Source organism: Hyperolius riggenbachi, chromosome 7 (genome assembly GCF_040937935.1).
Source record: "Hyperolius riggenbachi isolate aHypRig1 chromosome 7, aHypRig1.pri, whole genome shotgun sequence".
Classification (NCBI taxonomy): Eukaryota; Metazoa; Chordata; class Amphibia; order Anura; family Hyperoliidae; genus Hyperolius; species Hyperolius riggenbachi.
Genome location: NC_090652.1, coordinates 84,857,846 through 84,885,592, shown reverse-complemented (window position 1 = coordinate 84,885,592; position 27,747 = coordinate 84,857,846). Strand labels below are relative to the sequence as shown.

The window sequence follows — 27,747 nt, the reverse complement described above, 5'->3', positions numbered from 1 at the left end:
CCATTTCCAAACCCAAACAGCACAGGTGGTATGGAGCCAGGAGGAAGGCAGTCTCCCTGCGAACATACTAGAGCTGAGAGCAGTGTTTCAGGCACTTCTCAATTTACTGCACTACTTGAAGCACACAACAGTATTACTAAGAATGGACAACAAGACAGCGGTGTCCTACATCAACAGGCAGGAGGGGAACTCGGAGTCTCAACCTCCTGCGAGAGACATCTCAGATTATGTGTTTGGCAGAGAAGAACTTATTCAACCTCAAGGCATTATATATTCCAGGAGTCAACAACGTCAAGGTGGACTATCTCAGTCGCAACTCTTTCTCCAGACTCCAACAACGAGTGGTCACTGAACCAGAGAGTCTTCAGAGAGATATGTCAGAAATGGGGATATCCAGAGGTGGACCTGATGGCCACTGCTCAGAAGGCGAAATGCAGGAGATTCTTCTCTCGCCACTATTCATCGAAAGCAGAGGCAACGGACGCCCTGGGACTTCAGGCTGGGGTATGTGTTTCCCCTACCCCGATGAGAAGCAGAGTACTCAAGAAACTGGTACAGGAGAAGACGTCTTTGATAGCCGTTATGCCACACAGTCCATGGTTTTCTCTACTCTGTGGAGTCTGAAGACGGAACCGCCATGGCCGATACCGGTGAAACAGGACCTGCTCTCACAGGGACCGTTACTTCATCCGTGTCCCCACAAGCTGGATTTGATAGCATGGCGATTGAGTGCGAGAAATTAAGAAGGGCTGGATGCTCTGAAAAGGTTATAGAGACCCTATTAAAATCTAGAAAGCCCTCCACTAACAAAACCTACTACAACATCTTGTTCAGATTTCGAGTTTGCCAAGGAAAAGCGGTTTGTTCCTGTTCACCCAACAACTAATCACATTCTGGACTTTCTACAAACCGGCTTGGACAAGCAGCTAAGCTATTCCGCTCTCAAGGTCCAGGTAACGGCCTTGTCGGCACTAACAGAGACCAGGTGGGCTTTTGATCCCTTAGTCATGCAATTTCTTAAGGGGGTAATGAAGATCAAGCCTCCAAGGAAATGCATCTGCCCAAAGTGGGACTTGCCGGCTGTTCTTGATGCACTCAAGCATGCTCCATTCAAACCTTTAGAGGACTGTACTATGTGGCTACTAACACTGAAGGCAGTGTTCCTAACGGCGGTTTCCTTGGCTAGAAGGGTATCAGAACTGCAGGCTATCGGAATTAAGGAGCCTTTCCTTACCTTCTTCCCGGATAGGGTGGTTATCAGACCAATCCACCACTTTGTCCCAAAGGTGTCGACAGTTTATCACTTTAACCAAGACTGGACAGTACCTACCTTTTTGGAATCTGACCAGGAAATCGCACACAAGCTGCATGTGGGATGTGTACTGAAGCTGTATTTACAACGTACTGAATGCTACAGGAAGACAGAAAGACTGTAATCCCTGCGGGAGGCAGGAGGGGAGAACCTGCCTCATCCAGGACGATCTCGTCATGGATTGTGAAGGCTATACAGACGGGCATACAGGGCTGTTAATCTAGGGCCTCCTCAACAGATACTGGCGCATTCCACCAGATCAGTGTCGACCTCGTGGGCAGCATTCTCAAAAGTGACGGCAGACAAAATTTGCCAGGCGTCTAAATGTAGGTCCATACATACTTTCATGCACCACTACAGGGTTGACCCAGCTGTGAATTCATCGGTCCAGTTTGGCAGATCAGTCCTTTCGGTGGCATCGACTTGACTACAATAAATTGTTGTATTTCTTTTTTCTCACTGATTGTACTTATATATTGAACTTGGAGTGCTGATTAAAACTCTTGGTTCTTGCACCAGCAAAAGCATGGAAGCATCAGCAAAGTGGAAAATTGTATACTTACCTACCGGTAATCTTCCTTTCCTGATGCTTCCATGGCAGCACCTAGGACCCACCCTTTTGCTCGGTGAGGTCTCAAAGTACTAGACACCTGGTAGGGGGGGGGGGGGATGGGGGGGGAGGGGGGCGGCTTTAATTTATCTATGCACCTGTCCAATGGGGGGTAGAGGGCGGAACAACTACCATAGGTGCTGCCATGGAAGCATCAGGAAAGGAAAATTACCGGTAGGCAAGTATACAATTTTCCACTTTATGTACACACTCAAGTGAAGATTAGGAAACTCCGGATGCCTCGTCTGTCCCTGTGTCATATGTGTGGTTTAGAAAGTATTTATAATTCACTTGGGCTACGACACATGGATATAAAGTAGCAGGAACTTGCTAAAAAGCTACAAACCAGATGCATTTTCTGCTCTTCTTGTCCAGTGCAGCTGCCAATAACCAGATGATGCCAACATAGGAATATACAGTAATGTAGGCAGCTAAGATAAGGTCCTTACAGCCAATGACATTTTTCAAAAAGCAACAAACTTTCTCATGCATATATAAATATGCTGTGCTTTATTGAACCAAATACTTATTAAAATGAAGACAGTATGTTCTTTAAGAACCTCTCCTCAATTTTATCCTAAAAACTGTAAAAGTAAAACTGAAGGAGGAAGGGGATACAATCTGAATGCTTACCTCAGTAGTGAGAAACCTCTGGATGGTTCAGAGGCTTTCTCTTCCAGTACTCCAAAGCCAAACCAATACCCTCTTCACCTTGTAGCCATGTAACCATAATAGGCATGCACAAGTAAGGGCCACGTACGCCCAGTAAATCAGAGCGGTCATGCACTAGTGGCTTTGTTCTACTGGGCATGTGCTGAATTGACTTGTGCGTGCACAGTACAGATGTGCTTGTACAAGGCAGGAGTGCAACCACAGTATATTCACCAACATCCAATGGATGGAGAACTGCAGACTAAAAATCATTAAAAACTGTTTAAAAAGGGATGTAGAGGTAGATTTAGCTTCAGGTAGATGGACACTTGATATTTATATTTCAATAAACATCTCTTTATTGTTCACAATCACAACAATAAAGGAAACTCCAGTGTGACATGTTTTGAGCAGACAGAGGCTTGGTGATAATGAGGAGATTGGATGAATGCACTTTTATCCCGTGTCCATTTTTGAGCTGGACAATGAACACCATGGGCTGCATTCACAAAGGGCTGATCGATTAAAAAAAAAAAAAAAAAAAAAAATCAGCTGGATAAAGACTTCGACTTTTTTTTCCCCTTATTCACAAAGATTTTCACAGGTGCGGTATAAGTTCAGTAATTACTGAAAAAATGTGTTTCAATTCACAAAAACCTGTTCAGTAACAGCAAAGCAGTGTGGAGTTCTCTGTTTTGTTACATGCAGGTCCGTGCAGTGAGGGCATTACAATAGTAAGAAGCATCCTCAATATCCCTTTAGAACAGGCATGGGCAAACTTAGCCCTCCAGCTGTTAAGGAACTACAAGTCCCACAATGCATTGCAGGAGTATTACAGCCACAGTCATGACTCAAAGGCAAATGCATTGTGGGACTTGTAGTTCCTTAACAGCTGGAGGGCCAAGTTTGCCCATGCCTGCTTTAGAATATACAGTACATGCTTGCTAGTTCCTCTGTTCCCTGACTCTGTATATTAGTCTTTATTAACATTTTATTTTATTGCGCAAGTCACTTACTGCATCTTTCATATAAGGACTTGTATGCATTGAAGTTTGCTCTTTGGATGAAAATCAGGAATTATGAGATCTTCGTGCAATAACCTATAATTGAGAGCTGCGTAATAGGTAGTTTTTGAAGCAGCTATTCCATACACAGGCAGATTAGGTCGGTCGACCAATCTGTGTGGATGTATGCAGGCATGCGTGTATCTAGGAGTACTCCTAGGTAGGTAATATGTCCACATCTTGTTTTTAAGGGGTTCATGTTTTTATGATGGGATGGGGACACACTTTTTCTACAAATAAACATTTTTGCAAATATATCATTGAGTGGTGGTTGTTAAATTCTGTGCAATTTTGGAGTGTGTCAACCTGCCTTCCCTCAGGAATATTTTTGAGGCGAGGGCCAGTTTACCAGTTTAATGAAAGTAATTTTATTTTATTGCTACAGCTTAGATGAACTCCAAGAGACATTACACATGCCATGATTGGGCGATTTCCCCGCTAGCTCTGCCACATCCTCAAAAGGGAAACTAAAGGGTTAAACGTCTGAAGGGCTACAGGGGAAGCCTCTTTTGTTCCACTCTCCTCCGCTGCCTGGGAGAAAAGCTTGTTCCTCCCAAAAAGGCTTTAAATCCTGTCAGCAAGGAGACAGGGGCTGTTCTTATTGGCTCTCTGCTCATGCCAGCCATAGGATATCCACTCTAAAGCATTGCGGGGGCTGGTTTTCGAAACCTGAGAGCTGCCGGCAAACGTCCCTTCGTGGCTTTACTGCATTGAATTGACATTTGCTGGCATTTGAGTTGTTTAACGCACAACTCAGTCATTTTCCTCACTGCTCAGTAAATTTCAACTTGCCATGTGGTAAAAGTATTGACAAAGTATTGTGGTAAGTGAATTGACATTTCACTAAATGATCAGTAAAAATAAGCTGGTTTACCGCATGCAGTAATGCTTTGTGAATGCTACCCTATAACTAGAATTTGAGTTGCACAGGCCGCTGATATGAATGATACAGAATGTGCCACAATTTTTTCTAAGGAAGTGTGTAGTCACATTTTTGTAATCGTGAACAATAAAGAGATGTTTATTGAAATATAAAGTGTCCATCTACCTGGAGGTAAGTCCACCTCCCTTTTAAACCTTTTTTTTTTTTTAAATTGCATGCTGCATTGGCACCTCTGTTCAGTATCCACCTTTAGTGGAGGGGCACATCCCATTTTTCCTACCACAGAGAGCGACTTCTTAACCTGAGTGAGGGCAGGTTTCTTTCCCCATCTGCTTATACAGTTGTTGCCTTAGTGATAACCCACATTTGTATTACTCAAAAGATTTAACAGTATTCACAGAATACTGAATTTTGTTTTACACATGTTCGCTAATAGCTCGTTAAATATTCTCAAGAGACCCAGTGCTGCAATGGTGGGGGCTGCAGGAGGTTCCAGAAGCTTCTCATTATTGCAGGAAACATTTTTATATTTTTAGTTATAACTTTAAACCTTTCAGTTGTAAACAGTATTTCTACACTTAAAGGAATACTGTCAGGGGAAAAGGAGTTGAACTTACCCGGGGCTTCTAATGGTCCCCCGCAGACATTCTGTGCCCACGCAGCCACTCCCCGATGCTCCAGCCTCACCTCCAGTTCACTTCTGGAATTTCAGACTTTAAAGTCTGAAAACCACTGTGCCTGCATTGCCGTGTCCATCGTACTGCACAGGCCCAGTATGGTCTGTGTCTGCGCAGTACGCTCCTGGTGACATCAGTGGGAGCAAGGACACGGCAACGCAGGTACAGTGGTTTTCAGACTTTAAAGTCTGAAATTCCAGAAGTGACCTGGAGGCGGGGCCAGAGCATCGGTGAGTGGCTGCACGGGATGTCTGCGGGGGACCATTAGAAGCCACAGGTAAGTTCAACTCATTTTCCCCCAACCCCCCTACAGTATCCCTTTAACCTTCTACAGAACTATTGATAATACTGTATCTACAAACACTGACAGTGGGAGGACTCATTTGTATAGGAAATTATATTGAAAAGCATGTACTTTAACACAGAGGTAGACCAGTAATAAAAGTGAACTGCTTTATTGACCAGGTTCTCATTTCATAAGCCCACTGACACTTTAAAATAAACCTTGGGTAAACTTAATTCAGGTTTAATACTTAGAAAAATAGAGGGAAGGCTCTGGATGACCTAGAACCTTCCCCATTCCCCCATCCAGGGCCATTCACCAATGCAACCTACTCTGTTGAATAGCTCCTCATAAATACTTAGTTGCTATTTAAGGATGCGAGTAGTTTTGAATATTGTCCGTCAGCCATACTCTCTCAGAATAAAAAAAACACATATATAAGTAGATAAATACTTGCTTTACTTACATAACATATTGCACTGTTCACGGTTTGATTTTAGGGTTTCTTCTACAGTAAAAAAAAAAAAAAAAGATCCTCCTTAGCATTTCCCATTTTAAGTGTGGCTATTTTGAAGCCAATTCTGATGTCATTTCCTGCCCTACTCTCCTGCCTTTCACTATAGAAAGTGCATTGTCTCAGCATGAGAAATATTGGCCAGAGAGGAACAGAGGTGTGGGATGGGAAACAGGAGGGAAAGAGGCTTCAGCCAATCAGGCTGCATTAGTTAAGACTGAGGGGAAATGGAGAAGGAAAAAGGACAACCCAGCATGCCCTGCAACTTCCTTTTTGTGTACCAAATTTTGTGTGTACCAAATAAGAGTCAGGGAAACTGGGGAATGATCTTTTATCAAAAAGAAAAGTAGTGATTTTAACCTTTGGACTGCCTGGTTACCATCCTTAGCACTTTTTTACCAGATAAAAATAAAGGATTTTATGCCAGACAGTTACACTTCAAGAAGTTCCAAGGATGAGCGCATCCGTACTGCACATGCATGAGTCCAGACTTGTACATGCACAGTATAGTTTCTCTCATCTTCGGAGACGTGAGTATTTGTAGGAATACTCACGAGAGCTAATCCATGGAGAAGCTACTCTTAAGGACGGTTCTGGAACGATGAGCCAGACAGAAGAATGGAAAGCCTCTGTACTATCCAGAGCCATCCTTCCACTTAGGTAAGTATCAAACCTTAAGCAAGCTCCCCCCCCCTTCAGGTTTGCTTTAAAGCGGACCAGCAGATTGTAAAAAAAAAAAAAAAATCAATTACCTGTGGCTTCTCCCAGCCCCCTGCAGCCATCCTGTCCCGCACCAGTACTCAGATACTCCAGTTCCCCGCCAACTTACAAGTCGATGGCAACTGCGCCTATGCAGCCCTGGCCATGTGCATCCTCTTTCATGCTCCTAGCGCAGTATGAGAAAAGCTCTACTCCGCCTGTGCAGGGCGATCCTGGGTGCATGAACAAGGATGCATGCAGCCAGGGCTGCCGATCGGAAAAAGATAAAGTGAGCCACGGCAAAGGACCAGAGGATCGTTCCAGGTATGCTTGGGCAAAGGATGGCTGCAGGGGGCTGGCAGCCCCAGGTAAGTAGATCTTTTGTTTAGTAATCTTTAGGTTCCCTTTAAAGCCCTCACTAGACATTTTCTCTTACAATAACCCTCTCTGTCCCTTACAGTCTTCAAGTATTTTATGCTCTAATGTGAGCAAACCATTTCCTTCATTAAAGTGAACCTGTGTCCAACAGTTCATGAAGTGAGACTCAAGACAGTCAAACTGTATGGTCCATTTGCCCTCAACAAGTGGCTCCTACTGGCCAAGAGCCAGTAGTCATGTGATATCAGCGCCCTAAGTGGGCACTATGAAAGCCAACCTGAAAATAGATTGATGATATCAATCCCACTCCTAAATGGGACTTTTTTTTTTCTTATTTTGTATTTAACGCTACCTGTTTAAATGTTTTTCTCAGCCATATAAGAGTTCTGTATGGCACTTGGCCATAAACTATCACCCTTGATTAAGTCCAAATCTCTGTGGTTAATCTTTTTATACACACATGTATGCAGTTCCCACTGCAGAGAATTCATTTAGAAACCTGGTTTCCTAAAACTTGCAGTGACCAAAAGACTAGTTCTATGTACATGCAAGTTTATCTCTTGCTTCATGTCACTTCAGGTAACTTTTACATAAGGGAGGAAATGGTGGACAGTTTATAAAACAAAAACAGCAGTCCCTAAAGCTCAACCACTGGAATTCAGCTACTATGGTGTACTAAAAGACTCTAGCTACTTTGCATAAATCCAGGTGGAGACCCAGTCTTTTTTCTTTGGGGCACAGTTTATGAGTCAGGCACCAGATTCATGCTGTAAACCTTTGGATACGCGTTCACTTTAAAATTGGTAGTGTGTGTATTTCTGTTTGCACCTCTATTACCCTCATCTACTAGCCCATATTGGCAGTGGTTTGAACTGCAGCTTGGCCACATTTCCTCCTGCATCTCGATTAGCAGAGATGGCGAGTAGCCACACCTCTACTCCCAGCAATCCAGGAGAGTTTAGGAAATGGCTTATGAATCAGCAGGTGTCAGGCGACCACTAGACATGGTCATGAAAATCGGTACTATTCCGTTAGCCAAGTCCAAATAAGCTAAGTAATGTACAGATTCATGTTTTTACTGGCTGTCTCGTTGCGGCCAAATGTATCAAAAGTGAGTTAATTGAATTAAATGAAGTCGCCAGCTTCGGCTCTGCCTCTCTCCTATAGAACACTGGCAGCCGGGGGACACGCGTGTCCCCGAGAGTCGTTCGTCGCAAGAAACAAGCAGAGCGGGGAGGCTGCAGACATTGCTTCTGCCAGCACCCGCTCTGCAAGAACGAACGGCAGGATTCCCTGCAGCGACGAATGACTCTGGGGGGACAAGCGTGTCCCACGGCTGCCAGTATTGTATAGGAGAGAGGCAGCGGGAGGAGAGCGAGAGCTGAAGCCAGCGGCTTCATCTGTTACACTGCCGCTCTGCAGGAGGTTTATTTGATTTGGTTGACCCAAACCCAAGCTGCATACAACTGCATGCAAGGAGGAATTATTATTAGCACCTTATTGACCATCTCTAGAGATTAAAGGGCACATGTCAAGTATTAATCTTATGCTGCAAGCTTAGTGGTAGGGATATGAAGCTGGAAAAGGGAATTTACAGAGAATACTCTTTCTTGGAGTTATAAGGCAACTATCTGTCTTATCTCCAATCATTCCAAGAGGGATGCCTCTAGATGGTCAAGAGACTTTCTGATCCACCCATGTGCCTACCATTGCTGCACACAGTCCCTCTAAACATATCAACCGCTTGTCAGATAGGTTCCCGTGGCCACCCTCGCACCATACTGCGTATGCAAGAGTACAGCCACACCTGCAGTAAACTACAGCGGCTACGTGCTGCTTCGCAGGTGCAGCCATACTTGTGCATGCACAGTATACCATGCTTGCACATAGAGGGGAGCATGGCAGCAAACAAGTAGTGGGTTCCAGCCAGTGGGAACGAGAAGGACATGGGAAGCATCTGGACCATCCAGAAGCCTCCCTCTACTTAGGCAAGTATCTAAAAGTTATTTCTTCACCATGTTAAAGATTTACGGAAAATTCCCTTAAGGACCTCCTGAGCGTATGCCAGACACTACGTCGGGCATGCTTCTCACGAGGTTTTGGTAGCCTCATGAGTCCCGTAGTATAACTATTAGGTTATGTGGCTGCATTACATGTTAGCTAGCACTAGGCTAGCTAGTATAGGTGCCTCCCACCCCTGATCCAGCCGCTATATACATACCAAGCCTCTATCCAGCGATCGCTGCAGCCTCCCCGCACAGCTCCAGTCTTCTCTATGGGGAGCATCAGGACTGCGCATGACGTCATATACTATCCTCCCCATAAAGACCGGAACTGTGCAGGAGGCTGTGGCGATCGCTGGATAGAGGCTTGCTATGTATATAGCGGCTAGATTGGAGAGAGGGAGGAGGGGTGTAAACTATACTAGCTAGCCTAGTGCTAGCTAACATGCAATGCAGCTACATAACCTGATTTATACTGAGGGACTCTGAAGCTACCAAAACCACTTAAGCGGCATCCCGCTCAGGAGGTTAATACTTGCCTGAATAGAGGGGAGGATTTAGATCGTATAGAGGCTTCCCTTCCCTTTTCTCCATGCAGCTCATTATTCCAGCACTGTCGGCCTGTAAAGCTATTCGACCAAATAGTTATTCGGAACTACTCGTGTCCAGAGCAATGCACTCGTCCTCGGAATTACTAGGAGACATAAAGCAGGTTGAACAGCTTTACTGGCAAGCAGCGGTGGAACGGGAAGGCTCTATACTATCCAGAGCCTCCCCTCTACTTGGGTAAGTATCAAACACGAAGTTAATTTCTTTACTTTAACCTCCTCCTCGGTAATCCCGAGTCAGGCTTGGGACGGAAATCCGCAGCTGAGAGCGGTAACCATGAGCTGGATCCATGGGAGGAGTGTAATGTGCAGGGCTGCCGCAGATCTATCTAGCTGTATGATTTTTAGGGTCTACACGTCTAGGGCCATAAGGAATGAACTACAGGTTAAAAATTTTTGTAATTTATATCAATTTTAAGGAATAGTTTATATACAATAAAAAACAAAAAAAGAAAAAGAAAAGAACATGCATAGTCCAGCGTACAATGTTGAAAACAGCATATTTCTCTCCATAACAAAACAAACGGGAAAGGAAGAGGGAAGGAGGTAAAAAATAAAAAATGAAATAACCCAGAACACTGAAGTTTTTAATACCATGTACACTTTTACTCAGCATGAAAATAGCTGCTGTCGGACAGTTATTTCCACCCCTTCACTGCCAGAGGGGGTCAATGGAGGAGGATTGCTTGCCCCCCCTCTGACAGCAAAGCGGTTAACAATGTCACATCTGTTAAGAAAAGACCCCAGACGGTTTACTGGTCTGTACAATGATCAAGTCTCGCGTTTCCTCTCCCCTCCGCCGTGTCTCCTATTCGTATCGAGGTAACGGGGAGAGAAAGGGGGTGTTTGAACCGCCATGATTTACACCTTTTGATTGCTTGTATTTCAAAATAATATTAATAATAATAATAATAAAAAAATGCTTCTGTAGTTTTTTTTTCCTAACACAGTTCCAAGGTTTGCGGGAGTTTTTCCTCAGTTCTCATGCCCACCCAGCCATTAGAAAATACAAATAAAATAAAAAGGGAGAGGGGCAGGTAGGATATTTCAAACATGGTGGCAAAATTCAGATTGCACTGCTTTTACTCCCCCCTCCCCCTCAGGCTTCTCTGGAAATTCTCTGTACAATGAGGGATCTCTCTGTTGGAAAGATTTGGTGACAGAGCTTTCTGCTGTCTGGGAACTTTTATTTTTTTGTTATATAAAGAAGAAAAAAATATATATAACCATGAGGATGACAGTCTCTATACAGTATTTCTCCCCGGACCCCTTTGTCTTTACAAATGTCTTATGGAAAGGCTTCTTCCTGGGCTGGAAGATGAGGATGATGTAGTTACAAGTGGTAAAAATACCCCCCAGCCCCCTTCCCTAGTTTGTTTTAGGCTCTGTAGCTGCAGGACTCAGAAAAAAAAAAAATACCCGATAACAGTCCTCAAAAATGAAGAAAACAGAAAATAATTACATATTAGCGTAATTAAGAGTTCACCCCTTCCCTGTCAGAGAGAACTTCGCACCGGTCTGGCAAAGAAGGAAGCAGAGGGTCCTAACGGAGTGAAGGTGGAAGAGGACTACCCTCCTCTTACGCTACCGGGCCTAGTGCTTATCAGGCTGGATGCTTGTGGTGACAACAGCCCAAGGGGAGGAAGGCGTTTTCTATTTGGCCGCCTAATCAGCTTGAAAAAATAAAAAAAATTCCTGAAAAAAAAAGTTCAGACGCACTGAACGTCAGAGCAGCCACTGACAATGCTAGAGAAGGGTGAAGGCGTTGCTCAGCAACGCGATGCCATCCTCTCCGACAGTATAGGGTATGAATCTGGCAAATGGGCGGCGGTCTCAGTCCAGACTGAGGCCCTGTGTCCCTGATGTGCAGACCAGCAATAAGTAGGCAAACAAAGAAAATATTAAAATAAAACGTCCACAGAAAGGGTGGAAGGAATGGGAGGGATAGATATTTATATATTTATAATTATATATAACAAAGAGGGGGCAGATGGAGTTAAAGAAGACCCCTTCCCCCCACCACTGCAGTTCTCCAGTTCGCTGCCGGTTCTGCGGATGCTACAATCCCTCAACAAACTTTTCCAAGGTGTCCCCTGAAGTATCGCCAACAAGAGACAAGTCATTTGTGAGGGCACCACGGTTGGGAGGGTTGAGCTGTGGAAGCATGGCGCTTTGATCAGGGTTCCCCAGGTGCCCCTGGTCCAAAGAGGTGCCCATAGAAGCTGCCAAACCTGGGTGAGGTGATCCTGTCTGTGGTGAAACATGGTGAGGAGAGGGCTGAGGCTGTACGCGGGGTGAGGGGCTGGAATGTGGAGGCTGTGATTGAGGTCGGGGTGACTGGACGGGGGCCGGAGAGCGAACCTGGTTGCTGAGGGAGGTTGCAATTTGCTGGCCAGGAGGAAGATGAGTAGGCGGGGGCTGGCCAGTCAGGAGGTGCTGCTGAGGGCTCATGGGGTTAGGCCCGGAAGAAGCTATCTGCTGCTTGAAGTGTTGTTGAATTCGTAAAGCTTGTTGGATGCTTGGCGGTGTTCCATCGGTGCCCAGTCCAGGCTGTCCCATCTGCTGAATTTGTCCCATCGCTGCATTTTGGATGGAGAGGTGCTGTTGCATCCGCTGTTGCTGAAGTGCTTGCGCCTGTGCCTGTGTGTATCCTCCCTGTGGCTGTTGAAACTGCCCATGGGCTGATACCCCACCTGCCATGACAGCTGCACCCTGCTGCTGCTGCTGTTGTTGTTGCTGCTGCTGCTGTTGTATTAGCTGCCGTCGGAGCATCTCTCGATATTGAGGGTTCATGGTAGCCAGGCTGGGATTGTGAGCTGGATTCATGAGGTTGATGCCTTGGCTCTGAGGGTTAATGCCGGGCTGTTGCTGAGGAACATTGGGCCTTTGCACGCCAACCTGCATGGGGTTCATACCTTGAAGCCCTGCCTGCGGATGCATACCAGGCTGCTGGGGTGGTTGTTGAGGCGCCTGTTGTGGCTGTATACCAGGCTGGTTGGTCACATATTTGGCAGCTCTTTGTTTTATAAAAGCAGCCATCAGCTGGGGATTTGACTTTAGGATGTTGAGCACCTGTTGCTGCTGCTGCGGAGAGCTGGGAGACTTGAGGGTACGCAGAAGGTCTTGTAAAGCATTGGGTGATATGTTACGAGCCTGCTGTTGGGGGACTCCTTGCATTCGCGGGCCGGCCACGGCTTGCTGAGCTGCTGTTATTTGCATCACTGGACGTTGTATGCTCTGTTGCATTGGATTCTGCTGAGGCATTGGGGCTGAAGGCCACTGGCCTGGCTGCATACCTGCCATGAGAGGAGCAGCAATTGGACTTGGGCGTGGCACATTCATACTCATCTGTTGCAACGAGTTAACAGGTCCTACTGTTGGATTCACCATGCCAGGACGCGCAGTTGTCATTCCTTCAATATTGGTAACTCGATAGAGCTGCTGCTGTTTCTGAGCCTCCAGCTCTATTTGCCGGGCGGCTGCAACAGCAGCTGGTGGGGGCTGTGTGGTTTGAGTGGGTGGGACCACAGGAAGCGAACTGGCTGGCTTGCCCTGCGATGTTACATTGGGAGGTTGAGTCCTTGCCACATTAGGGAAGCCTGGAGAGGCCATGCCTCCTGGAGAAGGCTGTGGAGCAGGCTGCGGAGTCTGTGGGGTGCTAGGTTGCTGTGTAGGCGTGCCAGGAGTGGCAGGGGTAGGGGAAGGTAGAGGTTGTTGGGGAACTGTGCGCGTGTTCATAGTGGCCATTCGCCGCCTCATGAGCTGAGCCTGCTGCAACCGGTGCTGGATCTGCTGCTGCCGCAACTTCTGTTTGATGTTTAGACAGAAAGGTACAGGGCACTTGTTCTCCTGGCAGTGCTTGGCATGGTAACAGCACAATGCAATAAGCTGCTTGCAAACAGGACAGCCTCCGTTGGTTTTGCGCTTGCATCCCTTTGTATGTTGAACAACTCTCTTCATCTTCTGGCATGAAGGCAGCGAGCAGTTGGCATTGCGGCACTGGCAAGCATGTACCAGTGACTGGATGCAACGCTGAATGCTCAACCGACGGGATTCCTGTGGACTCTTTGACTGTGCGTCTCCTTGACTGTTGCTCTCGTCGTCCAGTCCCAGACCCCACTTCACCATCTTGTGCTCATGGCTCTTCGCATTGTAGCAGTTCACACACAGATCATAATCCTGAGAAGAACAAAGGGAGATTATTTACACACTGTTCCATCAGACAACTGGCACAAGCAGAGCATTACCTAAAGGACTGACTGGCTCAAGTTATACATTAAAAATGGAAAAGAAAAGAAGAAGTTGCCGTTATCGCTCAGATATACATGACCTTCTAAACTTAATTTAAAGAGTACCTGAGGTAAAAATGACACAGCCCATCATGTCAGGCTCTGTCTTAATGATGGAGGATTGGAGAGGGAGGTGTTAGGGTTAAATACTTACCTGTTCTAGTGTCATCCCTCCAGGAAGGTGAATAGGCACCCCCTTCAGAGAATGGGCACTGGCAATACCCTCCTACATTGTTGCCGCCCTCCCCCTACTTGGCAAGCCTCTGGCTGATTGGTGGCCGCCGAGCTGAGGACGGGCCACGGCAATGCAGTGGAAGTTCAGCAGTATTCGGAAACATGACTGCGCTGCCAGGGCTGGGGGGTGTCACCTATGACGTAAAGACGTCAAGATAGGTAAGTATTTAACTCTGCGTCATAATAGGCTGTCATTTTTACCTTAGGTGCACTTTTAACTAAAGTTGTCTGTAGTAGCATTAGTCTTGTAGAACCTAAAAAGCTATTTAGCTGAAGCTATTTTCTCCAAGCATGGACAGATTTTATAGCCATATATGAAGCAATGAAGCCATCCAATAACCAACAAATCCAATTTCCCTCCTTATGAGAAATTACTAATTTTAATCTTAAGGCAGCGTCCACATCTTTTGACAACTAATCTTGTCTAACTATTAAGTGAAAAAAGTGGCACAAAGGAGCCCACACAGAAAATACTTATTGTATATGCTACACATTACATTGCCTTTAGGGCCTTTTTCCACTAGGAAACATGGTTGCATTCAAAATTGCGCCGCAATAGTTTTTTTTTTATTCCACTACCACGATTTGGCTGCGATCCGTGGTGTGTGCAGCAAGAGTGCAATTTTTTTAAGTATCTATGCAAAGTAAGCAGGAGACCAAACAGACCAAAAGGTACATGTGAAAATAGACACTAGCATCTCTGATCATGAAATGCTTTGCTGCTTTTACACGTTTTATTTCTGCATCCTCTCCTAAACAGGCCACTCACCTCACATACAGTACAGTGCCAGCGAGTCTCCACGTGATGTTTGCATTCGTTGCAAGTGTAGACAAATCTATCCTGGCCTTGTGTGTGCAACTCCACCAGCATGCAGAGAGTAGACCATTTGGAACGCCGTAACGAAGAGAACTCCCAGTGCTTATCCCTTGCCAGGGTGAGGAAGGCATCTCGCCCATCCATCAAGTCACAGCTCAGGAGAGGGTCTGGATCCACGATAGGCGGCAGTGAGTTGATCACTGGGCCTGCATAGAAGTGGATCACAAAGAAAACCTAGGCAAAGGAGACATACAAATGTAAATATGGATGCTTGACCAATGTAGCAATCAACACCTATAACACACAGATCAACAGTAAGGCCCCATTCACAATTAGAAACGCAAAACGCCGGCAATTTTTGCAGGAGTGTTTTGAAAGAAATCACTGAACACTGTGGCGATTTTGCCGCGACCGCGTTTAGCGCATCTATAGCACTAAACGCGATTGCCGGGAAATCGCCTGAAAATGTTGCAGGCGACAAGTTTGCGTTTTTGGGCGATTAGCGCAAATCGCTCACGTAAGAACGGGCCCATAGGGTTTCATTACACTAGCGCTTTTAAAAAGCGCTGGCGTTTGGGCGTTTTTCCAAAATCGCAGCAAAACACTCTAGTGTGAATGGTCCCTTAACCGTAGTTTAAGGAGGATAAAAACATAGTGAACTATTTGGCAACTGAACTTGTTTACTGAAAATCCCAAAGTCTTAAGGTGGCCATACACCTACCAATTTTGCAGCCCAATCTGATAGGGTAAAATTTTGGGTATGAATGAAATGTCTAGGTCCCGGCCAAGTATATTGGAGTAACGCCTGGTATAGTAAACCTGGATATAATGGAACTTCTGTTAGACTAAACCTGTTTTTTAGCCCATGTGGTATTCTGTATCCAGCTTTTGTGGAAAGTGGGAGGGCGCATGAGTCATGTCAGTCGGAGACCCGTAAGCTGTGGTCAGCTGGCAGCTGTGTGTAGCCTGCTCGCTACTCTGAGCCAGCGTGCCTTACCTCAAAACCACCAGCCGGTGAGACCTATGCTTCCTGTGCAAGCTGCTGCCTGATTACTGAGGGAATTGCCTGCGACTTGCTTGTGCATGGCTGCAATGTTACAGTATCATCCAGGCTGCACAGAACTGTGGACAGAGGAGCACATTATTACTGTACCTGCATTCACTGGTGAGACCTATGCTTCCTGTGCAAGGCCTCCCCAGTTCATGCAGGTACAGTACTTACGAACACTGGCAATGCAGCTCAGGAGAATTGAGCGCAGCTGACTGTAATAGGAATTACGGCTATAGCAGCGCACAGTAAGTAACTTCGGCGCCGTCTGAAGACGGAGCTAAAGTTACTTTTAAAAAACCACTGTCATCTCCCACCATCCACGTGGACCTTGGGGGGGGGGAATAGTATTTAAAGTCACCGGGAACTTGTGCAGCAGCAGGATAAGCCATACCGGCTGTATCCTGCGCCAAGTTGATTCCTCTCGTACACCAGTACTTAGTGTGATTACTGCATGAAATCTCTGCATACTGTGCATTTCACATTTTGAGCTAGCTTAGACCCAAGTCTGTGCTTACTTGCTGGAGCTTTAAAAAGAAAAAGAAATGACTTCCAATTTTTAGTATTAGTTATGTGCTTGAGTATGACAATTTCTGATATGGTAAACTACTTTGCCCGGTCCCTTGTAATTTACTATAAATGGATTTTACGGTAATCTCAAGTGGAATAGGTAAATCTAACAATCCTGAACACTCCTCTGCATGTGCATCTCTGCACTGGATACACATTATAATGAAGGGGGCACTAATCGGTTACTGCAATGAAGGGGGGGGGGGGGGGGGGGGGGAAGTACAATAGGCAGACCAACAAGAGGGAACTATAACAGGAATAACTATAAATGGAAGGAGCTGTAAGGAGGAGCACCGTAATATAGGGAGAAACAAGGTGCACTATGGCCACTATAATGAGACTGACTACAGTCTGCCCAGTTCTTTAAATACAAGAAAGATTCAACACACACATGAAGTGGGTACAAAAAGGGGATTGGGAGAGAACCAAGAAGGGAGAAAGACAAGAAAAAAAAAAGGTTTTCAGCCTGCCAAGTATTTCAAATGAGAACAATGGGATGGTGAGATTTGGTTACTCTGTTATGTGAACCTTTCTAACAGTCTCTAATGAAGACATACAAGCATTTTGTTTGGTAAAATGTTCCAGCTGTTTGGTGAGCAGCACACAAATCATTAAATTGGCAAATTTAGATACTTACCTAAGATGCTGGTTTCTAAAGAGGCTTTAACCATCCTCCCCAGCAAGGCCAATCCAGCGATGAGACCTCCGAATTGTGGCCTCACTGCACCTGCGCTGCAGCACGGACTCCGATCTGCCAGAAAGAGCAGAGCCTAATCGGGACCGTGATACTGCTCTGGCGGTTCGCACATGTTCGAGCTGTCGACAAGTGAGTTATCAGGGGTCTCAGCCCTGGAATGGGCAAGGAGGAGAACAAGGGAAGCCTCTCCAGGATCCAGATGCTTCCTTCTCCCGAGGAGAGTACACCGTAGTGGCACTTTTTTCCCTACAGGTACTCTTTAATAGTAAGCTTGCCCCAGGCTAAAGCAGTATATATTTGTACCTCTTTATGCTTCTCCATGGTGGCATAGAGTTTTTGGCTCAGATCGTTACAGACATTAGGCATGATGGTCTTCTTCTTGTTGGCCCGGCTCATACTGCTCTTATTCTTGTTGGTCTTCTTGTTGTTTTTCTTCTTGGCGTTCTTGCTATCTCCTTGACAGCCCTACAGGTAAGGCAAACAAACCATAGTCAGTCTCACACGAAACAAGCCCAACAGAGACTTCTGAGTACTTCTACATGATAATTAGCCAAAGATTACAGACCGTCGATGAAAACTCACCTCGGGGGTCTCACAGGCCGCCGTGCTCTCCTCCTTTTTCCTTTCCTCTTCCTCTTGTTCCAGCTCCTTTATGCTTTCCTCCAGCACATTGGGCCAAAAGTCACCTTCAAAATATGGAAGCTCCTTGGCACTAGTAAGTCGATCCTCAGTTGCTTGTTTAAATATGTCCTGCGAATGGAAGAGATACAGATATTACTCCCACGAGGTTAATCCACTCTATCTTCAGATCTATAGCAAAGGCATTTATGTACCTTGTAGTCATGTATAATACGTTCTGCGAAGGCTTTGTCCAGCATCTTTTTGTACCACTCCTGTAAACGTTTGGGTTTTGGGATTTTTTGGTCGGCCGGGTGACAGTGGAAGATGTAGTCATCACCTTCACTCGGTGGACAAGCCCAAATGTGTCCTGTCACATAGCTGTAAGAAAAAACAGGTTAAAGTGACATTTACATGTACTCCATATATAAACCCCATCAGTCCAGCTTCCACATTTTAAGGCTCATTTATAACTGAAATTGTGATACTGAGACAACTCTCCACAAGTCAGTGAACTGTGTAAATCCTACAGAAAGCTACAAGAAAAAGAAATTACCCAAGCTTCTTCACATATTCCAAGTACCCAATAAGAATTTCGTGGTAGACGGCTGTACGGAGGCTGCGCGGTCGGAAAAAGTGAATACTGTCCAAATACGAGATGTAAACGCGCCTGCAGACAAAGCCAAAAAAATAATTAAAACAAGGTATGCTGGTTATAAGAAATGCAAGCTAAAAGGGTAGCAAACATCTTGCATTGCTTAAAATCAGGTATAAGCCTGATAGCCGATGCAGACATGGCATAAAGAAGAGGAAGGAGAGGGGCTTCACCTGGTATTTGGAAGCGGACAATCCGATCCATACTCTTGTACATGCATGCCAAAGAAGCACACATCTACACCATCAATTTCTTCAAAGGCAAAAAGAGCCTTTGTACGGTATGGGAAGGACTCTGGCATCTCCCCCGTGTCCACAAACCTAAACAGAGAATGAATGTAAGTCAATCAATCAGTGATCTAGAGAAGCATTCAGAAGACCCAGCTTATCAAGTGCAAATAAAACTAGAGCAGCCTCCCACAGCAACCAATCAGATTTCAGCTGAAAACTGACAAGGATTCAGAATGGTTGCCTTGAGCAACTGCTCCACTGTCATTCCCGTTAGCTCTCCCACTTATTACTAGATGTGTACCTTGATTTCATGCCGGGTTTGACCTCTACAATCTTATCAGAACTGGCAACCACCCTGACTGAAACCTCCCCGGACTCAGGATGGTTTTGCCGCCTTAAGAACTTATTCACTCGATCTTCTAAGTGATTTCCTAATCGGGTGGTTTGTAACCCTGGAGAGAGCAAAGAGTATAAGGATCATGGAAATAAAGAGTTATATACAAATAGCAAAGACGACACGACGTGACACAAAGATTAAACCAGGCACCGAAGAAACCATCCACAGGGGACACCAATAAAGAACAGTTTAAAAATGCATTAATCCACAGGAAAAAAAAAATTGTCAGTCTAAATACACAGGAGTCAAGATTAACATTTGTTAATTAGCAATTAAAATACTTCCCATTAATACCAATTATCTCTTGGACAGAATTTATGATTCTGCTGTACAAACAAATTGATGGTACAAAACTTTGTAATGACAGATATCCAATACTAAAGGTACGTACACACATCTGATTTTATGACCGACTGTCGTTCAAACCGGACGTTTGAACGACTTGTCATTCAAACAAAAAGTCGTTCAGACTCCTTGTACACACAGATGACAAAACGTTTGAAATGCTAATTACAGCTAATTTAAATGTCATTTAGTCAATGAACTGGATAGAACAATGGACCAGATCAAAAGACTTGTTTGAATGACGTTCAGGAATATCAGACGTGTGTACGTACCTTAAAGGCCCATACACATGCTCAACAAAAGTCTTAAATGCATGATCAAACAACTTGAAAAAGTTGGACAACTTTTGTCAAGTAAAAGACACGCAAACGACAAGGAGTTATCACTGATAAGAGGCGACCAATGACTGACAAGACGCAGCTCAAGTAAATTCAACAGTTGGACTGACTTGAGCTGCGTCTTGTCAGTCATTGGTCGTCTCTTATCAGTGATAACGCCTTGTCGTTTGCGCCTCTTTTACTTGACAAAAGTTGTCCAACTTTTTCAAGTTGTTTAGGGTGCAACTCACTTGCTCCTTAAAGAGACACTGAAGCGAAAAAAAATATATGATATAATGAATTGGTTGTGTACTATGAATAAATATTTTCAGGTATATAGTGTTTTTTCTAACATTGCATCATCTCTAATATGTGCAGATTACACAACACTCAGCATTCAAAATGATTCTTTCAGAGCAGTCTGAACTAATGACCTCTCCTCTGGCAGGGAAAAAGTAAATAGTTCACTAACCGTTGAGATAATAAAAGTCAGAAAACAGCCCTCTCCAGGACTTTGAAAGTCTTAGAGCTTAATGGCTTTTTTGCATAGAGATAACAACTGGAGTTTCTTAAAGGGATACTGTAAGGGGGGGGGGGGGGGGGGGGTCGGGGGGAAAATGAGTTGAAGTTACCCGGGACTTCTAATGGTCCCCCACAGACATCCTGTGCCTGCGCAGCCACTCACCGATGCTCCGGACCCGCCTCCGATTCACTTCTGGAATTTCAGACTTTAAAGTCTGAAAACCACTGCTCCTGCATTGCAGTGTCCTCACTCCCGCTGATGGCACCAGGAGCATACTGCGCAAGCCCAGTATGGTCTGTGCCTGCACCATGCGCTCCTGGTGACATCAGGGGAAGCGAGGACACAGCAACGCAGGCGCAGTGGTTTTCAGACTTTAAAGTCTGAAATTCCAGAAGTGAATCGGGGCCGGAGCATCGGTGAGTGGCTGCGCAGGCACAGGATGTCTGTGGGGGACCATTAGAAGCCCCGGGTAACTTCAACTCATTTTCCCCCTACAGTATCCCTTTAACTCTTCCTGTACTGGAAACAATTAGACTGATGTATCTGATCCTAATGTTTTATTTCTTAGCTGTACAACACATACAAATCATAATATCATAATTTTTTTGCTTCAGTGTCTCTTTAAAGGGAACCAGATACGAGAAAATAAAGCCATTATACATACCTGGGGCTTCCTCCAGCCCCATACGCGCTGATTGATCCCACGCCGCCATCCTCCTCTGCCCGCAGCTATGAGAACCGGCTCTGCGCTGTTCCGTCAGTCAGAGCCAGTCTAAGCGTAGCAGAGGTGCGCTCTTTGCGTATCTCTGCAGCAGTGTATGGAGAGATACGTAGAGGGCGCACTTCTGTGTAGCTGGCTCCGATGACGTCAGCGGCGGGAGCCCGTTCTCGTAGTTGCGGGCAGCGCTGGACGGCGGAGTGGGATCGATCAGCGCGTATGGGGCTGGAGGAAGCCCCAGGTATGTACTTTTTTTTATTTTTTCAATTACGGGACATCTCTGGTACCCTTTAAACCAGCACAGCTCATTTATTTAATGGGGGGTGACTAGTGCAGGCCACCGCTTCCTGAAGAAAGACTTATGTGCAAGCATGTGTTACGCTTTTTGGAAGGCTAAAAATCAGATTTGCAGATAGGACACCGAGGCATGTTCCCTGCTGCCTGACATGCTCTGTTCCCCCCTAACCCCACCCCCCGGAATTGCCGACTTGCAGCATGCTGACAATCAAGGGGAAGGGAGGAGTGGTAATCGCCGCTAAACACCCACTGAGGTTAAGGATCGCGGCTATCTGATTTGGCCAGCACCCCATGGATCAGGTAGCATTTTTTATTTTCAGTTTAAATCCCCACCTCGGATTCACTTTAAAACACTACTAAAGCATGGAAGATCAGCAGGATGCCAGACAATTGGTATTGTTTAAAAGGAAATATGGTAGCCTCCAAATCCTTCTCACTTCAGGTGTCCTTTAAAGAGCAATGCCAAATATAAATAAGAGCTGCAGAGAAGAGACCCTCTCAGACCACTCTGTTACGGAGGTGAAAGAGGTAACAAGGAAGCAGGCTTGAGATGTGACCTAGTGTGCAAGTGCTCGCATTGGGGGATCTCAGAGTAGCAGAGCTGGTGGCAATATATGCAAGTACAGTGAAGACTGTAGCACAAAAAGTGATAACTTGTCTATGCAGACAACCGTTTAAGTCATAGTTTAACATTTAAAAGCTTTATGTAATATAGAAAAGTATAAAAAACTAAATATTGATCCGATACATACTGTACTTACTTTTTGCACAGAATTTATTTTCTTTCCGCGTCCGACCAGTTTTCTTCAAACAATTATCACAGACAAATCTACAACAGAAACCCAGGAAATAGTTTTCAATGCATGTTTGAAGGCTGTGCCATTTTGCTGCACAAAAACTGGTGGCCTACAGTATATGCTAGTTTAAAAAAAAAAAATTATAATAACTACAACAAAAGGATTTTGGATTTCTCCAGCATTCATGAACATTTACAGGCATTACCATTCTCACAACGTATACTGCCCTCATGTGGTAAAATTAAAATCTTATAAAGGTATGGTAAACAAAGTATCATCTCTTTATGTAGCATAGAGCTAAGGCTTTGCTCTTTTAGTTCCATACATATTTCAAACTTAGCAAGTTATGATTAATAAGTTGTATACACACGATATTACAATGGCATTGCTGTTTGCTAAGCATAGCTATGCTACTTGGCTAGGCACTCACTGCATACTCCGTGTATCTATGCACATGTTTAGTTATCCACTGTGGGATCACACACACCAATCAGTCATGATAGGTAGGTGCTGAACCAGATGTAGAGCAGGTAAGAAACCCCAAGGGTTGCACACTATAGCTGCTTACAAGCATGGAAATATATTCAATGACTGGTGTAGGTACAGCAATCCGATCAACAATGATTTTTCCCGGGCCGTGCAAGTCCCCTTTATCAAGGTACACATTCTTCTGTGTGCCTTGACAAAAGAGACCAGCTGTGGCCACAAAATGATCATTGGTGATCAGATGGTTGTACCTACACTTGTCATGGAATACATTGCCATGCTTGTAAGCAGCTACAGTGGGAAAACCATTGGCTTTATTAACCATCCACACGTTCATGTACCAAGTTCCCACAACACAGGCTGACAGAATGCATTACAGACAGAGGCATGAACTTACCCGGATGGCCAAATGATATCGTAATGTAAGACACATATCTGGTGCATCTTCCTTCCACATTCTTTACAATCCACAAACCTGGAGAAAGGTAAAATCTGTCAAACATCTGCTGGACCCACAACAAATGCCACTGCTATCAGCACTCTTATACTTTCATCTTACTAATATTATAAATGTGACAGTTTGGATGTTTGTTACTTAATCACACAAACATGGCTGAACGGATTTGAATGAAATTTGGCACACACATAGTACATTACCTGGAACATATACTTTTTATCCCCATAAACAAAAAGTGGGCGGAGACATACAAATTTCACTGGGAAAATGTAAACTGCAGCCATTCTTACACTGTTTATTGTAGGGTTCTCAAACTTTGAACAGTTGGTTAGTGGGTGACTGGGATTAATATTCAGAAAAGTGGGTGGAGCCTACAAAAGCCAATCAAAATTCACCTATTGATTTTCAAGGGGAATATTTAATTGCTGCCATTCTTGCACCATTAATGGCACAAGCCTCAAACCTGGTACAGTTGGACATTGGGTGACTGGGGTTCAAGTTCAGAAAAGGGGGTGGAGCCACAGCCAATCAGGTTTGTTTCATTTCAAGACAGCAAGTCTGAGGTGTGACGTCTGAGGTGCTGCTTTGATGTCTCAGCGCCCATGCGCCACTTGCTCCATTGCTCTCCACGTTTATGGGAGAGTCTCTCCATAACCGCAACAACCAGCTTTATGCCCTGACCGGCAGCATCTTGCTACTATCTTGAGCGGCAGAGAGCCCCGAGCAGTCTGGTTTGCTCAGCAGCACTTGGAGGGATTGAGTGGTGAGAGCACCCAGTGCACTGGCTCATTCTGCTATCAATTTGTGCTTTGGCCTACTAATACTAATTGTCAGTTGGCTTCGCTAGTATACTGCCCTTGATTGCTCAGCAACTTCTGAGGAACTGTTTCTTTGTGGCTTACTGCGATGCATGAACTGTCTTTTAAAGGGGCCCACACCATTCTACTTTTTGGCACATGTATGACTGCGCGGATGAATGTTGGTGTGTTTATTGCTGATGCATCATCATTAATCTATGACTTTCACCCTTACAAGACAGCGGTCTTATGGCTAAAAGGATCAGCTTTCTTGTTTTTAAATAAGTGAATGTTCTGTCCCGTTTACATTTTGTACGCTGGATTTATGGTGTCTGTAGTTTGTATCAAAGCATTTTGTATATCAAGGTGGCCTATGACCCATTTACACTAAAAAACTTTGACAAATTATATAGGGTTTGGCTCCGCCCATTATTTTTGGGGTAAGATGATTAAGGATTCACACATCTGACACTTTGCTTTTTTAATATTTGTTGTTTCATTACAATGCAAATTATTGATGCCAAAGACCGCAAAGCTCACAAACTAGGTCATTGAGTAATTGTGTATTAGGGTTAGAAAAAGTGGGCAGAGCCAACACTAGCCAAATGCATACCCAGGCAATGCCGGGCCATCAGCTAGTAGACAAGAATGACAAGGAAAATAAAAAGATTACAGAAATGGGCTTACTAGCCTGGAGTAAGAAAGCCAATGCTGCGGTTTAAAAACCAATGAGAAATAAAAAGGGGATGGTCTGAAGACTGATACTTACGGTTCAGGGTCTAGCATGTCATTTTTCTTTTCTCAAACTGCTCCTTAGATATTGTCCTGCATAAACACAGCATAGTTATCAATCACATGTTCACACAGCTTCAACAAAGACAGTGAAAGATGGGTGTATATCAGCTGCATGCAGCACTACCAAAGGGCTCAAATAAGATCCCCGACATCCACACTTACGTCTGAGGCTGGGAAGGATCCTCTCCTAACGTCACATTGTCCCCTTGAATCTCTGTGAAACACTTTTCACAGAAATGATACCTGAGTAAACAGCAGAACAGGAAAGACTGTTATAACATGAATAGAATAATGACAGCACTCCTCTGAAAGCATTAAGCCCCCCCCCCCCCCAAAAAAAAACCCAAGCAACCATGAGCAGCATCTTGGGGTACCCAAAGTTTCATCACTGCTAAACAGCCCCCCCACTAACCACATTGTGTTGCACAGGGCTAAGTGATCAGGCCCTGTACTGACTCCATTACAGGCTGTGGAGTCAGTACAAAAAACACACCTCTCAATTTATGATACCATCAACGCCTCGACTCCAACAACATGGTGCAATGTTAAATGAATCCGAAGCAAGAGGGATACTGGGGCTGCCATAATCCTTTCCCTTCAAAGGGAGGCCTGTAACACCCCCCACCCCAGCCACCAGGGATACTTACCAAGGGAGGGAAAGCCTTTGGATCCTTTTGAGGCTTCCCCTATCCTCCTAAGCCTAAAGGATCTAGCGCTGGCTCCCCGAACTACAGCCAACAAGTGTGTGTCGGCTGTTGCGTTGCGCAAGTGTAATAATTTCTGCAATATTTACCTTCCCCGTCCAGCACTGGTGAAGTAGCAGCTTTCTGATCGGACTGAGGCAGGAAATAGTGTGCGTTGCCTGTGCAGCAGAGCAGACCCGATCGGGCTCAGCCATTTCCGCCTTAGCCCAAGCAGAAAGCCGCTACTGTGATGGATCATTGTATGTAAATATTTACCTCGCCAGTGTCTGGGGGCTGCTAGAACTGGATCCAAGAGGGTTAAGAATGGGGGGGGGGGGGGGGGGGGGAGGGGGAGAGGGGGGGCGGCAGAGCCTCATTACGACCCAGAGGCTTCTCATCTCAAGGGAGGGTTTTCCTTTATATTACAGATTTTCTTCAAAAATACCAGTTGCCCAGCAGTCCTGCTAATCATTCTGGCATCAGTACTGTCTGAATCACACACCTGAAATAAGCATGTGGCTGATCTCAGTGGAAATTTGTCAGAAACAATCCACATCTTTATTCAGGGTCTATGTGCTAAAAGTATTAGAGGCAGAGAATCAGCAGGACAGCCAGGCAACTGGTATTGCTTAACATGGAATGCATATGGCAGCCTCCATATCCCTCTCACTTCAGGTTCCCTTTAACTAAACTTTAGGATATAGCTGTTAAAACACAAATCAAAACAAGCCCAGGGTAAGAGTACATGTAGAGGCTGCAGACAGGAAATATGATCATTCAGACCCTAGGCAATCTAACTGAGGGTACTTCTAATGGTGGCCACTAAAGATCAATTCTTACCATTTCTATGTAATATAAGGAAATGCCTAAATTATCAATTCAATGTATTCACTCAATTTACCCTTATACTACATATATTTCATAAAATTTGATAAACAAGATGGGATCATTAGTGGCCACCTTTAAAGAGAACCAGAGATGAAGCACCCTCTTGTATTTTACCTTATAAATCAGTGGGAACAGGACAGTAAACATCTAATCTGCTCTTTGTTTCATTGTTCTCTGTTGAATCTGACTGTTATCACCTCTGATAAGAATCCCCCACTGAGCACTCAGTCTAGTTTTGCTACAGAAAGATTATATCTGAGTCTATCTTCTCTGGTGTCTTTTCAAGCCCAAGCCTGCCACTTGTGGCTCTGCTATAATGACTCAGCTATAATTATTCCCTGCAAAGCCAGACTGAATGCTCAGTCCGGGATTCTTATCACAGCTGATAACAGACACTTTTAGCAGTGAGGATGAAACAGAGAGCATGGTAAGTGTTTTCTCTAATGTTCTTACTGATATATATGGTAAAATACACAAGGGTGCTTCATCTCTGGGTCCCTTGAAAGTGAAGTGCAGTTACTCTGTAGGGAAACGAGGAAATTCTTCAAGCTTCTTCTGAACCAGATTTACGAATTATCCATAAGATGCCCCTGCACCATAAACACACCAGGGTTAGTGTTAATCTCCCCCCCCCCCCCCCCATTTTTGCCATCTAAACCTAGGTGCGTCTTCTAGTTCGAAAAATACAGTAATTTGTGGACACCAATCTCAAATGTGCATTTATTTTATATGTAAATCAAAAAAGTGCATCTAATTTTGAACATTCTGTGACTGCTTTATTGCAGCAGTGCAAGTAACGTTTTTTGATTAGTTTATTTCGTTTTTGTGGAGTAAGCAATGTTACTACTGTATATATAGACAAATTCATTCTATCTGAAATAATATTTTATCTTTTTTAAAATTACAGTTTAAATGTATAAGACTGCAACTCAAAGTACCTAAAAATTGCTTCGACTCCACAGTCCTTATCAGTTAGCAAACTTTCTCTAGCATGGAGAGTGCCACCAATCAAATAAAACAAACGCTGAGGTCAAAGAAAAACTCACATAGGCATTCACATTGTTCCACTCAGACCTGAATAATTATACAAGATGTATACATACCTGGAGCTTCCTCCAGCCCCATCCACACGGATCGCTCCCACGCTGCCGTCCAAGTTGAAATTAGATACTGGCAGTCTTGCGCTAAGCTTCCATACCTCCAGCTTCTGATCACATGAAATACATTCAGAACCAGAGGTATGCCGTATACAGCGTGTGGCAGTCAGGAAGATCAGAGGAGACCATACGCAGCACCGGAGCAGGGAAATATTAAACTGTTCCACTGTGCTACTCTGCAGAATGGAAAGGAGCAGGCCCCTCATGGTTGCTGTAGTTACGCACTTAGTTTGAGACTATTTAATCTTAA

At 44.7% G+C, this 27,747-nt stretch overlaps 1 protein-coding gene across 1 annotated transcript in view; it reads right to left on the bottom strand.

Moving 5' to 3' along the window:
* Positions 1-10,266: 10,266 nt before the first annotated feature.
* CREBBP (CREB binding protein) overlaps positions 10,267-27,747 on the bottom strand; it is a 92,864-nt gene continuing 75,383 nt past the window's right edge. Inside the window, 13 exon segments of the mRNA XM_068244189.1 lie at positions 10,267-13,861; positions 14,975-15,256; positions 17,641-17,802; positions 17,920-18,087; positions 18,171-18,336; positions 18,512-18,625; positions 18,784-18,930; positions 19,142-19,292; positions 22,199-22,266; positions 23,118-23,195; positions 24,744-24,774; positions 24,777-24,799; positions 24,932-25,012. Coding sequence (XP_068100290.1) covers positions 11,741-13,861; positions 14,975-15,256; positions 17,641-17,802; positions 17,920-18,087; positions 18,171-18,336; positions 18,512-18,625; positions 18,784-18,930; positions 19,142-19,292; positions 22,199-22,266; positions 23,118-23,195; positions 24,744-24,774; positions 24,777-24,799; positions 24,932-25,012 — 3,592 coding nt within the window. The 3' untranslated portion in view covers positions 10,267-11,740.